Source organism: Arvicola amphibius, chromosome 3 (assembly GCF_903992535.2).
Source record: "Arvicola amphibius chromosome 3, mArvAmp1.2, whole genome shotgun sequence".
Lineage (NCBI taxonomy): Eukaryota > Metazoa > Chordata > Mammalia > Rodentia > Cricetidae > Arvicola > Arvicola amphibius.
In genome coordinates this window covers 35,934,212-35,948,814 of record NC_052049.1, presented here as the reverse complement: position 1 = coordinate 35,948,814, position 14,603 = coordinate 35,934,212, and the positions used below count along the sequence as shown (strand labels likewise).

General features: G+C 40.2%; 1 protein-coding gene across 3 annotated transcripts in view; it reads left to right on the top strand.

Moving 5' to 3' along the window:
• The first annotated feature begins 1,078 nt into the window (after positions 1–1,078).
• The window catches only part of Slc38a9 (solute carrier family 38 member 9), a 66,783-nt gene continuing 53,258 nt past the window's right edge, over positions 1,079–14,603 (top strand). For 2 of the 3 annotated variants that reach the window (XM_038322052.1, XM_038322049.1), the window contains exon 1: positions 1,079–1,218. In XM_038322052.1, coding sequence (XP_038177980.1) covers positions 1,109–1,218 — 110 coding nt within the window. In that variant the 5' untranslated portion in view covers positions 1,079–1,108. The remainder of the gene's footprint in view (positions 1,219–14,603) is intronic. The other variant, XM_038322051.1, reaches the window with a different exon arrangement.

Here is a 14,603-nt window from a genome sequence, read left to right as displayed (position 1 = left end):
TAAAAATTCGGACCCAATAGATGAGGAAGGCAGTATAGACTCTATTCTTATTCTTCCCAAAGTTCTGTTTTCAACCATTTCTGTTAAACATGGGTACCCAGGGATGAGAGTAAAATACATTTTAAGCATTTTAAAGTAAAATTCCATATACGTCAGTAATAATAATAAAAAAAACAGTTGTAACTTTGTAAGAAATGGTGGTGGTCTGATTCTGGTTATCTTTGAAGGAAAAGGCAATAAGATATCCTAATGAATTAGATGCTGAGAATAAGAAAAAGCAGTCACTGATGATTCCAAGAATTTTAACCAGAGCGATTAGAAGGACAAGATCCTACTAGTTGAAGTTAGGAAAACAGTGTATATATGGGTTTTTGAGGAAGCAAATCAAGTTTGGAACATGCTAAATTTGGGTTATGATTATATCTGGGTAACGGTGAGTAGCCAGTTGGATGTACAAGTGTGAGTTCAGGAGAGATGGTTGGCTATTAGTATTCCTGTAGAAGCTGTCGTGCTTAAACCTACCGAGCTTTCTAGAGTTGAAGTGTTTTACTTCATACCACCTAATGTGATAGCCACTAGCCACAGTCTAGAGAAAGCTTGGCTTCTTTGTAAGAGAGTAAAACCCACTTACTTCTTGTACTTGAGCTAAAATTCTGGTAAAGCAGCTATTTCAATGTTTCTTTTCTTTACTGTCAACTTATCTGACTCCACTTCCTGTTTTTTTAAACTTTTCAAATAATTTTTAAAGTATTCTTTTCCGGTGTTGGGTCCAAGTAACTGAATCTGCCATATTCCTAGAAATGAACTGTAAGCTGAAAGATAAGAAATTTCAAGTTAGTAATATTTCTGATAAATATGTTCATCATAGATCTCATTTAAGTCATGATGGCTTTATACCTATACTTCCAGGCTTGCTTAAGAGTTGGAGACCAATCTAGGTAACAGTGCGCCATCTTCAAAAATGATTCCTTCAGCAAATTCCCACACTTTCCTATGTCTTCTGCATGCAAATATATTAAAAATAGTAAAATGTTTTTAAGATTAAACTGAATTACCTTTTTCTGGTTTATACAGGAGTAACTTCCTCAGTGCTTAGAACCTGCGAAAAATGGCAGATGTGGATAGTGATTCTAGGCATCTTATCTCTGAGGTAGACAATGAAGTAAATCCTGGACCTATGAATATCCAGTTTGATTCATCGGACCTGAGATCTAAAAGGTAAGACTTTGATGCATCTGTTTCCTAATTAGAGCTTCTAACAATCAAGACTAATAAATTACAGCCAAAAAGTTGAAGAGAATTGAAAATGAAATGAGTTTTTTCTTTCAGACTTATACTCTGACGTACGTGTATATGACAATATGAATACTATTTCCTCATTTCCATAGTCTTGTGTTTTGGAATAAATTCAGCAGGTCTGTTTTATAAGTAAAATGCATGTGTGTAGTTGACTCAACTATGTGTTGATTACCCACTTCATGCAAAGTGATCAGATGCTAGAGATAGAAAAGGAATAGTCTTCACCTTCATTGACTTTAAATACCTGTGATAATTTAACATAATCTGAGATTAAATAATCTTTCAATTTATAACTGGAAAGGTCAAAAGAATCCCTTGGGGGAAAAAAATGTAACAGTAAGTGAGCTCAGTGAAGTAGTCACTGAGGAAAAAGACAGTACGATGCTTGCTGTGCCGGAGGAGGACCTGAGACTGCATCCTAGCAACCACATAAGCTAGACGTAAGTCTATGCACACCTTTAAATGCAAGAACGTAAGGGTTAGAGCCAGGAGGATCACTAGGACTTGCTGGCTGCCAGCCTAATCAAAAATGTGAGTTCCATATTAATAAAGAGACCAGTGCCCTCCTCTCACCGCAGTGCATGTGTGTAGTTGCAGGCACATATACCAAAGTGGTTACCTACAAAATAGGCAAAAGTAAGACCAAAAGTGATGGCACACACCCATCATCCAGCACTCAAGAGGCAGGGGCAGGAGGATTGTGAGATTAAGGCCAGCGTGGGCTACTCAGTGACACCTTGTCTGTTTAAAAACAAGCAACAAAAAACCAAGGAACTAGCGAGATGGGTTAGCAGGAAAAGGCATTTGCCACTAAGCCTAACTACTTTAGTTAAATCCCCGGGATTCACATGGTAGAGGGAGAGACCTTACCCAGTGCTAGTTGTCCTCTGACCTCTAAATAAGCACAATAGCACTTGAGGGTACACACTGAATAAATGAATGAATGAATGAATAAATAAATAAATAAATAATCAAATGCAAGGTAAAAATAAATAGCCTATCAGTGAGAAAATTAGCTAGAAAAAATATAAAATATACTCAGGAATATGCAAAAATCTGTGAGAAAAACTAAAATGTTCCTGAAATATGTAAAATAGGATTTGGAGTATTTCATCAAATCTGAGGTGTTATTATTAATTGCATTTAAAATATACAAAACTGGGCCTAGTAGCACATGCTTTTAATCCCAGCACTTGGGAGGCAGAGGCAAACAGATCTCTGTGGGTTCAAGGCAGACCTAGTCTACAGAATGAGTTTCAGGACATCCAGGGCTGCACAGTGAGGCCCTATCTTGAATAGATGAGATAGACAGACAGGCAGACACATACATACACACATGCACGTACATACATACAACATATATACAAATATACAAAGAGAAGCTGGAGAGAGAACTCAGTGGTTAAGAGTACTGGCTGTTTATCCAGAGGACATAGATTTAATTTCCAGGACCCACATGGTGGCTTACAACATCTGCAATTCCAATCCAAGGAGATCTGATGCCCTCTCTGACCTTCTTCAACACTAGGCATTAACACAGTGCACAGACATTCTGGCAGACAAAGTACCCATACACATTTCAAAAAGCTTAACACACCCAAACACAATGGGTCTATGTGTATTATGTATGTAAAAAGCTTGACTTGGAATTTCACTGAAAGAACTCTTGGCCATATTTGTTATTTTCTCATTTATTTCTTATATAATTTTCAAATTGATAATATAAACAAAGTGCATTGGTTAAGATCTTACTGAAATTTAGAAAACCTGATTCTTCTGGGTTACTTTTTGATTTAGAGTAGTCAGACAGGTTTTGTGTCCCATCCCTACCCCATCCCACGCCAGCCCACATGCAGAATTGTCCTTTTCGCTGTGGGGACAGTTGGTGGCTGTGATGATGCAACATTCTCTGATTTTCTCACTTGCTGATGAGGATGCTGGCAGGTTTCCACATTTGCAGTGCCGTGGTCCTCCCAGCAGGTGTCGTGGGAGGTCTTCTCACATAGGACTCTCCCTTCTTCCCCAGTGCGCCTTCAGTAGTTTGACTGAGATGGCTGGGTGACAGTTATTTGTCTACATGCCCCCCTAGAAATCACTATCACGCTACCACCTGGCCAGTGGTGACTGAGAGACGTTAAAGAGTATCTTCTCTTAGAAATGCTGAAGTGTATATGCTAAAAAGATACATAGCAGTAAAATATGACTTTTAAAAGTCATTTCTATTCCAGGTAAAAGGAATAAAGATTATGCTTTTTAAATTTTAATCCAGGGGAGAGGCTCTGTTGGCAAAGTGTTCATCACCCAAACATGAGCAGCTGATTTTGGACCCCCAGCACCCATGTAAAATTCAGTAACTGTGGTGTGTACCTATAATCGCTGCACTGGGAGGCAGAGACAGATGGTGTTGAGTAATCATCAGTGAGCCAGCTTAGCCAGACTGATAAGCTCCAGGGCAGTGAAAGTGGACGCTGTGACGCCTGATGTTGACCTCTGGCTTTGCATACGTGTGGTCACTATTTGTGGTCACATGTATACACATACACACACATGAGCATGCACACACACACACACACACACACAAATGTGCACAACCTACACAGATATGCACCCACAAGCAAACAAACTTTAATCGACAGATTTAGTGTGATCCTGCTCCCGAATGCTAGCAGCCAACTGTGAAGTTGCTGTGTATCAGCAATCCTACTACCACACACGCTGACTCATGGGATCAAGAGATGTATGTGCAGCGTTATGTAAGCTGCGGAGACTGAAAACAGCAAAATGTCTTCTCTCCCAGGACTGGAAAACTAAATTATGTCATATTCATACAATGGAATATTTTTCGTCTAATACGAAGGAGGTGGCTTTAAGATATATTCAAATGGAACAACTCGTCAACTTACTTTATTAAAAGAAAAAAAGAAATACAGAGCAAAATGTATAGTATGCCACCATTTATGTAAAAATTAATCACTGCATGATAGACAGCACAGTATGTAGAAATGAAGTCTAGGGGAAGAAGTAGATGCGAAACTGAAGAGCTGAGGTAAGATAGATTGGTAAACAGTGTTAGCAGGAGCCCCACACCTATTCCATTTCTACTCTCATTCCCTATCAGGGGCCTAGTCTAGTTAAGAGCTGCAGCCATCTCCAGCCTGGGAGTGAGAAGGGTTACTGTGCCTTGATCAAGATGATATTGTTACCGTTTCCAGATACTTGACTTTTCAGCCTTCCTTGTAGCTAAAGATGGTACTGTGAAGTTTATCACACAAGCAGGTTATCATTGTCGTTAGTAGTGGATATTAGAAGAAACAGAAGTTGATATTGTGAGTCTCAATTATCTATTCCAATATCAGTGAGTATAAATAAGCACTAATAAATGCTGACTGAATTCTTAGAGCTCTCTTGAAACTTCTAAGTTCTGTGATAAACAGTTGACCACTATGACAATAGGACATAGGTCATTAAAGTGCATTCCATGACAATAAGTTGGCAAGAGTTCAGGTGCTTGAAAATTTAATCTCACAGGGTAGTTTAAATGGAAATACCTTTTCTATAATGAAATTTGTCAAAAGAAGGAATCCGCTATTTTCAATCCTGGCATGACTGGTAAGCATGTATGAAGGAAGGCAGCCACTTGTAAGAACTTAGCAGTCATTGCTTTTGCTTTGAATTAATCAACAATTAAATTAAGTAGAATCAAATTAATCAAACAATTAAATTAAACAATTAAACAGAATCAAATTTTTTGTTTGAGAATGCAGAAACTACTACTTGATGAGGAAAAAATGTGTACTATGATGTTTCTGATGAGATATGGATCCTCCCGCTCTCACATGTAAATAGAACCCAGACACACTGTGTCTTCCCGTGGAAGATCCCACTTCTACAGCTATTACCAAGCTTCAGTCCTTTGAGTCACCCTACTTTGCTATCTGTGTGCGTGTGTATAGTATAATTTGATGTCTCTTAAGAGTGTGTTCGCCTTTTCAAATCAGAGTTCATTTATCCTTATCTCATAGTTGTAAAATGAGGACTTTAAAGTGTTTATACTTCTCTGATTTACATTGCCACATACCCCAGCTAGATAGCACTCATGACTATAGTGCCAAGAATCAATCACCTTTCCTTTGGAAAACCGTGTGGTTTTGGAATGATGATGTTATTCTTCTCTCTCCCACTAGGTGGCAATCAAATCTTATATTAGTTCAGATATAATTTAATTGCTATGGACTGAAGGATTGCATGCTTGTCATTTTGGTGAACTAGAGTCTAAATCAGGTAGAGGAGGGGTTTTGACATTATAGGACACATGTCATAAGCATTTTGGTCATTTAGGGCTCTTTTCTAGAAAGGCAAGGCTCCTTTTTCTTTAGCATGCGTCCTTCCTATACCATTTTTTTTTAAAGCCTGTTTTGGGGTAGAATGAGCAGTACAAAGCTAAACGGAAGGGCAGAAAGGTCTAGAAGTATCCTGTGTTGTATGTGATACATTGTTTGGAATTAGAAGGCTTTTCTCAGACTTCGGGGACTACTGATGGAGCTGGTATTCAGGATTGCTTCCTTTTTTCCCACTGCTCTGTGTCTGTGCCCTGGGGAAGTTGAACATTCCAGACAGCCTACAAAGTTATGAAATGGTTGATTTAAAAATATTTGTCAGTGCTGGGAATTGAACAGAAGGTCTTGTATATGCTTGGCAAACACTCTGCTATGAGTTGGTTTGGTTTTTAGCTGTCCCTTCTCTTTGAATCTTTCTGTTTTCTCTTCTCCTTTTCCCAGAGTTCAGGGCTTCCCTGTCGTTCTTTGTAGGTCTGGGGATCCCTAAGGCAGGAGCTCACTCAGCTGTAACCCCTAGGAGGGTTAGTTTGCTGTATCTCTAGGAATTATATGAAGAGCTTGCCATCAGTCAGTTTTAAATAGGTGGAGGGGACCTTGATTATCACTGATAACGTTGTGCTGTGGTGAGCTAACAAATTGTATTAATACCTTCGTCAAGCCCTTCTCTCCTTCCTGTTTTTCCTCTACTCCTTTCCCTTCTACCTTTCTCTCCCTCCTTGGCCCAGGTACTTCTGTACTTTTCCGCCTTCTCTTGTTATTTCTTTCCCTAAAAGAACTATAGTTTTTGCCAAATGCTTAAAGAAAACCATCGTGGTCTTAATGTCAGAGGTACCTTAACTTTATATGTGACTCTGAAATTTTGTTAGATTATGATTTATTTCTAGTCTCATTGGAATCCTTCTATCCTCTCAAATTCTTTGTTTCAATGTCTTCCCCCGCTTCTTTCTCTCCTAGATATGTTTTTAAAATTATCCCCTTCAGTATATGCTTGCCTGAGTTGTATTTCTTTAGATCTGTCAGTTCTGGTTTGGTTTTGTGTTTCTCCCCACTTTCTGGAAAATCTGTTGTACTTTATTGTACTTTCTGCCTCTCTTGTTGACATTACTAAGAGAAACCAGAAGATCACAGGGACTTTGGGGGTTTAATTGATACTCTGCTCAAGTCAAAGACGTTCTATTGAGCAGAAAAGATATGAAGAGCTGAGGTACAGCCTTTGTCTGTATTAACTGCTCAGTATTAACTTCAGTGTAAAGTCAGAAGGGATTTGCTACAGTGTTCAATAGTACCACAAAAGCAGTGAAGCTGGTAGTGATAGCAAGAGATTGCTTTAAACAAATTGAAAACCAAATGCTAATGATGCACCTAAAATGGGTCTGGGAACTTGGGTAGCTAGCTTAGTCAGTGAAGTTCCTGCCGGACGAGCATGAGAACCCAAGTTTGATCCCAGAAACCACACAGTGTGGTTGGTGTGGTGATGCATGCTTGTAATCCCACCACTGGGGAGGTAGAGACCACTGGGGAGGTAAAGATCTCTGGGGCACGCTGGCCAGCCAGCAGTTGAGTTCTAAGCCAGTGAGAGACCCTGTTTCTAAAAGCAAGGTTGGGCCATTAAGATGGTTCAGCTAGTAAGGTGCTCACTGCCAAGCTGGACAATGGATATGAGTGCCATCCCAGAACCTATGTGGTAGGAGACAGCTGACCCCTGGGAGTTGTTGTAAGTTGTACACATGCTCTCTCTCTCTCTCTCTCTCTCTCTCTCTCTCTCTCTCTCTCTCTCTCTCTCTCTCTCTCTCTAGCATATGCAAGATCCTCATTTTTTATTTTGTGTTTCACTTTAGCGTTGTTTATCTTGACACGCTGTCAGTATGCCCATTAAGGTTGTTTTTCTCTTACCACATAGCTGACCTCTTGTTCTTCAGCACTGGGGTTTTGTTTCCTAATACCAGTCTCTATTTATGGTAACCAGTGCTTGTGCTGGTCGTTTACCTCCACTTCCCCTGCAGAACAGCTTATGCTCTTTTCTTAAATCCCGACTCACTCATTAGGAATGGGAAAGGGCATTGGACAGCTGGGTCTTCTACATGTGAAAAATATCTTGTTACATGCTTCCATTTTATTTCCCTTTCCTATGTTAAAATAGTACAGAGCTATAAAAGTGAACAGACTTTAGCCACACACAAGAGTGTGGATGATTCTCACACACATAAGAAATAATGTTATCAAAAGAAGCTAGACAGATGCCCAGCGTGGTGGTACGAGCCTGTAATCCCAGGTCTTGAGAGCCAAGAGGCAAGAGGATTGTGAGTTCCAGACCAGCCTAGGCTACGGGAAATCCTGTCTTAAGACATCAGACAAAGAAAAAACTAGACAGAAAATTATACTATGTCTGATTATTATTCTTATGTAAAGTGCAAAAGGAAGTAAAACCAAAATTCAGATGTCCGTGCATGCTTCTCTGACATACACCAAAATGTCAGCAGTGCTCATTTCCTTCATTCCTTTAGTTCTGCAGTGTTTGCATCGCCCAGAGTCTAGGTGTGCTAGGCAGGTGCTGTACCTCCGAGTAATTCCCCAGCACACCAGCCGCCACTGCTGCAATAATGCTTACATTATCTGCAACATAATACTTTTATCATGAGAACAAAGTAAAAAATACAACATTCTTATGATTCAAATCCAAACAAGATCAAGAGTTAAAATGATAAGCTGGCTTTCTTAAAAATGTGTTTCTATAGGGCGGTACACATTTTCTTCTTCCTCCTCTCTGTTCTCTTGCTTATTTTTTTCTCCTAATTAGGAAAAGTTTGGGAGGAAGATCATAGGGTTTCTAGTTTCCCTGGAAACATGAGGAAATACAACCCCATCATACAGAAACAAGCTTTACTAGAACTGTCCTCTGAGCTGCTTGCTCTATGATGCGTTTAGATGAAATACCAAGTGTATACTATACTAGTTCATTTGATCCTTGTTTAGAGTAGCATGGCTTCCGGCAGTTGTTCTCTAGTTGTCTCCCTCTCTCTCTCTCTCTCTCTCTCTCTCTCTCTCTCTCTCTCTCTCTCTGTCCTTCCCTTCCTTCCTTCATTCATTCTTTCTTTCTTCTATTCTCCTCTCTCATCATCATTTGTACTTTCTTCTTCCTCACTTCCCCTTCTTTCTCCAATTCTTCCTTTGGCCAGCAAATTTTAAGTTCCTACTGTGTGCTAGATGCTCTGGGCTTCCCTCTAGCAAACACTTTGAGAACATGAAGATACAATGGCTAAAAGTGGTTTTTTTTAAATATGTGTGTGTTCTCAAAACTATTTTCCACCAGAAAAATACTAATTAAACCCATTCTGAGCCAACATTCCCAAGAACGCTGTGGAATCGTAGCCCTCTGAATGCCCACGCTGGTGCCCTTGCACCCCTAAAGGCTGGGATCTTGGGGTGGGAGCTACGCTGTCGCTCCTATGTGCGGCTGTGAGAGTTCAATCTGACCGAGGCCCAGGGACGTGTGATTATAAACATCCCCCAAGGGAAGGCCTGTGGAAATGTTCCCTGACGTAAATCTGATAATGGCGTGAAGAAGCTTCTGGTCCAGTTCTGAGTCCCCAAGGGGACCATACGTGCTTAGGGCAAGGGCTAGGTGATTATATTTCCGGCTCTGTGAGCGTACGCCCTTACCTTTACCGTTGCAGGGTAGAAGGTAGCACAGACAGACACGCCATAATTGCAAGAGCCTTGCTGTGTTTTAATCCAATTTTCTTTATGGAAACAGGCAATGGACCTAATTTTTTTTCTCCTGAACTATGAACTGCTGTTCCTGACCTATCAGCAGAAGTTCCAGGGAGTCTGGTATAAGCATCCCCTGATAATTCATTCTTCTGCCACCCATGAGGGGAAAAAAAGCCTACTCACCTTAATTTTGTGCCACACCCTTCATTATTTCTAGTAAAAAAACATTTTGGGACAGAGATATAGTTCACTTGTAGAATACTTGCCTCAAATACCCAGAGTCCTAGTTCAATGCCCAGTACCACACACACACACACACACACACACACACCATTCTAATTAATATTGCTCTTTTTATCAATCTCTAGCTACTCCCTAAAGTTCAAACCGCGGAAGCAAACCTAGAATTTGTTTGTTTGTTTTTTGTTTTTTTTGAGTCAGGGATTCTCAGTGTAACAGTCCTGTCTGTCCTGGAACTCATTTTATAGACTAGGCTGGCCTCAAACTCAGAGATCCACTGCCTCTGCCTCTTAAGTACTGCGATTGAAGGTGTGTGCCATCACTGCCCAGCTAGAATTTTTTAAAAGAGATAATTTTTTTTTTATTTTATGAGTGTCTTTGGCTACATGTGTGTCTGTATAGCCACATCCATGTCTCGTGCCCATGGAAACCAGAAGAGATGGTCAGATCCTCTGGAACTAAAGTTACAGATGGTTGTGAGCTGCCATGTGGGTCCTGGGAATTGAACATGTCCTACCAGGCATGTGAAGCTCCCTATTTCAGCACTGCAGTTACAGGCGTATGCCACCATACACAGCTCTTTACGTGGTGCTGGAAGCAAGCTCAGGCCCTCACGCTGTGGCAGCAAGCACTTTACCCGTTAAGGCAACTCTCCTCTCTTGGAATCATGATGATTTCTAAAGCTTAATGTGTAGAAGAAATGTCCCTTTAAGTTATTAGTCTGTTTTGTGCTTCCATCACACTACGGAATTTGTGAAAAGAATATATTTATTTTCTAATGGTTCTGGAGGCCGGCAAGTCCGAGACCAAGGCTTAAGCCTGAGGTCTAGTAAGGGTCTTCTTGTGTCTTCACATGGCCCAAGAGTTAGAGAGCAAGTGAACTAAATGCTGGTCAGAGAATCTGTTAGAAAGACCTTGAGACCCATTAGTGAGACAGGCGCCCATGGTTCAATTCTTCTTGCAGGCACTACCTCTTAATATGTTTGCATTGGCAACACCTGCATTCTGAAGGGTAAAATTAAGGGAGCAAGGGCAGGAGAAGTGGCCCAGAGTTCTTGTTGTTCTTATAGAAGAACCAGGTTCAATTTTCAGCACCCACCGGCAGTTCACTGATGCCCTCTTCTGGCCTCCAAGTGCACCAGGCACCTGTATGGTGCACAGACATACATATGGGCAAAATACCCATATGCACAAAATAAATAAATCTTTGAAAAATGCATTAAGGGAATGATTAAGAGGCTCATTTTCTTCAGTGATCTTTTGTTTTTCGAGACAGGGTTTCTCTGTGTAACAGCTCTGGCCGTCCTGGAACTCGCTTTGTAGACCAGGCTGGCCTCTAACTCACAAAGATCCACCCGCCTCTGCTTCCCAAATGTTGACTAAAGGCGTGCGCCACCACCATCCAGCTTCAGTGCCCTTTTTAAATAGTGTTCACTCGGGATTTTGGTTTTTAGTTTCTAAGTGATTATACTAAAATGACAAAAACAAGCTAGGTGCAGGGCATTTATCTGAAGTAGGAGTTCAAGACCACTTTGGGCAACATTTTTAATAGATTAAAAGCAAGATATTTATATAAAATAAATATATGTACATTCTTCACCTCCTTTTAATATCTTCAAAGTTTCTAAGGAAAAAAATTTTAGGTCAGTGCTAAAATTTAGTTAAATTTTGGTTAAAATGGTAGTCACTAGCCTATCATGTTTCTTATTCCCCACTCCCTCCTCCCCCCATTGTGGAGTAGTTAGGTTATAAAACTGGAAATTTCACATTTTGAGAAATTTTTGGTTTATTTGTGTAAAAGAGAGAATAAAAATTCGCGTGACTCTGCTAGCTAAAGCCTACTTTATTTATAATTAAAACAAGCACTTTGTTTCAAAATACTACATTGATATTCTCGTAATTATTGCACTTAAGTATATTGAGACTGTTTTGATTTACTTTGGCATTCTTTTGTACTGGAGGAGAAACTGGTTGACATTTCCCACATTCCTCATCTCCTTTGGGAGGAGTGTCACTCACCATGTCCTATGCGATTCGCTTTCTTGAAATAGAATCTGAGGCGGAGTGGTGGTGTCAGTGTTGACGTCACCCTAGAGAAAAGTGGAGACGCACATCATCGGTGCTTCCTTTCAGGTGCACCTGCCATCTGAACTTGGTTGTGACATTCCTGGTGTTTATATGACTCTCTTGCCTTTCATCCATGATAATACTGAGAAAGTAAAAACTGAATCCTTGCATTTCTGCTGTAGATCATTTTGTAGTATGAAAGAGAATATATATTTTTGTATTTAACACAGTAGAATTAAAACAACAATCTATAACATTTTTGAGAACCAAAATTTGAAATGTGAATTGCGTCAGAATCATTTTGAAATTCATTCTTAGTAGAATCTGTATTTAATTAGGATAATATGGGCCAGAGAATTAATTTTCCACTCAGGTTCTTCGCCATATGGTTTTGATGAAGATGTTCACTTGCAACTAAGTTAACAGTTTAGAATCTAAAATATGAAATTTATGGCCTTCAACCAAGTGTTTATGGCATTTTCATTTTCTACCTGCTCCCTCATACCATTCTTACCAGGCACTAAGGGGAGGTTATGGTAGTTACGAACACTAGCTGCTCTTCAGAGAACACAGTTTCAGTTCTCAGCACCGCATGGTCTCCCACACTGTCCGAAATTCCAGTCCCAGGGGAACCAACACCCTTTGCTGGTCTCTGTGGGCACCAGGCACTTCTTTGGTACACAGACATACATACAGGCAACCCCCTCTTACACATAAAATAAATACATAACTTAAGAAAAATAACACTAACAATTTTTAAAATTGGACTGAGTGTAAATGTGCATATGCATACATTCATTTGCAAATTACATATGTTTACCAGCTTGCATTTTATTTCATATATCCTATAAACTAATATGAATGAATGAAATTTACACCTGGCAGTGCTGACGCATGCATAGGCAGCCCATATGTGGCGGTTCTGTTGAACTTGTCCATGTTGGGTTTCATGGTCTGAATTGATGAGAACGACTGACAAGGTCCCTTCCTCAAGAGGGCACCAGATTACAGATTACATAGTACAGATGGTTGTGAGCCACCATGTGGCTGCTGGGAATTGAACTCAGGACCTTTGGAAGAGCAGGCAGTGCTCTTAACGGCTGAGCTATTTGTTTTTGTTTTTGTTTTTTTTTTTTTGAGACAGGGTTTCTCTTTGTAACAGCTCTGACTGCCCTGGAACTCATGCTGTAGACCAGGCTGGCCTTGAACTCACAGAGATCCACCTGCCTGTACCTCCCAAGGGCTGGGATTAAAGGTGTGCACCACCACCACCCAACTAAGAAACTTTTAATTATAAGAAATAAGCAATGTTGATAAAAATTAAGTTGTATATACTAACAGAACAGTAAAAGTTCAATTTAAAATAATAAATAATAAGCCTTTAATATGCTTTTTAAAGTAACCCTTTAATCATTTAGGCTGATTTCAAATTCTTTTCAGTGTCATCTGGTAACTAGTAATTATGTGATATTGTTGAAACCTGCTGGTAACTATTTTTTTTTTACATTTAGCACTTGCAAACTGTTAGTATATTCTGGTACTCCATATAATTTTTGTTACCCTTGTTTAGTTTTTTGAGGCAGGTTTCTGTCTGCAGCACCAGCTGGCCTGGAACTCATTATATAACCCAGGCTAGCCTCAAACTCCCAGCAGTCTCTCTGCCACACCCTCCTGAGTACTAGGTTTTCAGATGTGCACCACCATGCCCAGGATTTCATGCAATTGTTAAGGCTTGAAATACTGCTGTTGTTGGTATAATTCTTTGAATTCAATCAGTATGTAGTCCCCCAGCCTCTTCTTTTTACTCGCCTGTGTTCTCCTTCATTCCTATCTCCCTTTGTTCATTTTAATCTCTAAATTCAAGCATCTCTCTGTGCTCTAAACATAGAAACAGTCCCCCCCACCCACGACACGCACACATTGATGTGGAGAACGCCCTCAAAAAATGGCTTATCTGTCTGTGGAGGAAGAGTTAGTGGCCTAAATGGTCCTCTTCCACATCTGCCCAGCTGGAAGATCTCTACAGGCTACAGGAAGAGCCTTTCTGGACCTATTACATCACAGATTTCAGTAGGAAGGTTCAGTGGGCGGAAGGAAACAAAGAGAAAGCACTGGGTGCACTCATGGTCAATAGGTTAGGTTTATTACTGTTTAGTGTTTGTTCTTACAGGTTGCTGCTTAGTTTGTGCCGTTTGACACTTTGATTCAGTTTTCCCCAGGTTTTTACTGTCATTTCTCCCTAAGGTTTTATTGAGAAAAATAATAATAAGCCTATGGAAAAGTTGAAAGCATTGTCTCATATTTTTCATTAGCTTATCTTCTGATTATCGAAGGTACTACCATTAGGGGAACCTAGGTTTCTGGAAACCCAACTCTCTATACTGTTTCTCCAATTTCTGTGTAACAATCTAATTTAACAATCTAATTTCAAAATGATTTTCCTCTTGGATCTGGGAGATGGCTCCTTCCATCACAGTGCTTGCACACAAGCATGAAACCCTGAATTTGGATCCAAAGCGTAAAAGCTGGGGTAGTGGCAGGGCAGGAGTCTGACCCCAGCACTGGAGTTCATTGGCCAGTCAGCCTAGCCAGACTAGCTCCAGGTTCATCATCTCCAAAAATAACATGGAAACTGACTGAGGAAGACCCCCTTTGTCACCTCTAGCCTCCATGCATGCACACATGGCACATCTACACACACAGTGTGAGCGCACACATTTTTCTTAAAGTACTGGTTTTTCTGTATTCTTTTACCATATTTTATTTCCTCCTGAACTGAGGACTAAAGCCAGGGCCTTGCACTGAGATAAATTCTCAACTCCCACTTACCACATTTTGTAGAGTTCCTATGTCCTGTCAGATAAAATTATTGGCTCTAAGAATATGCTAGTGACCAAACTGACCAAAATATCCTGCCCCCATGGACCTTGTATTTCACCAGAGGGGACC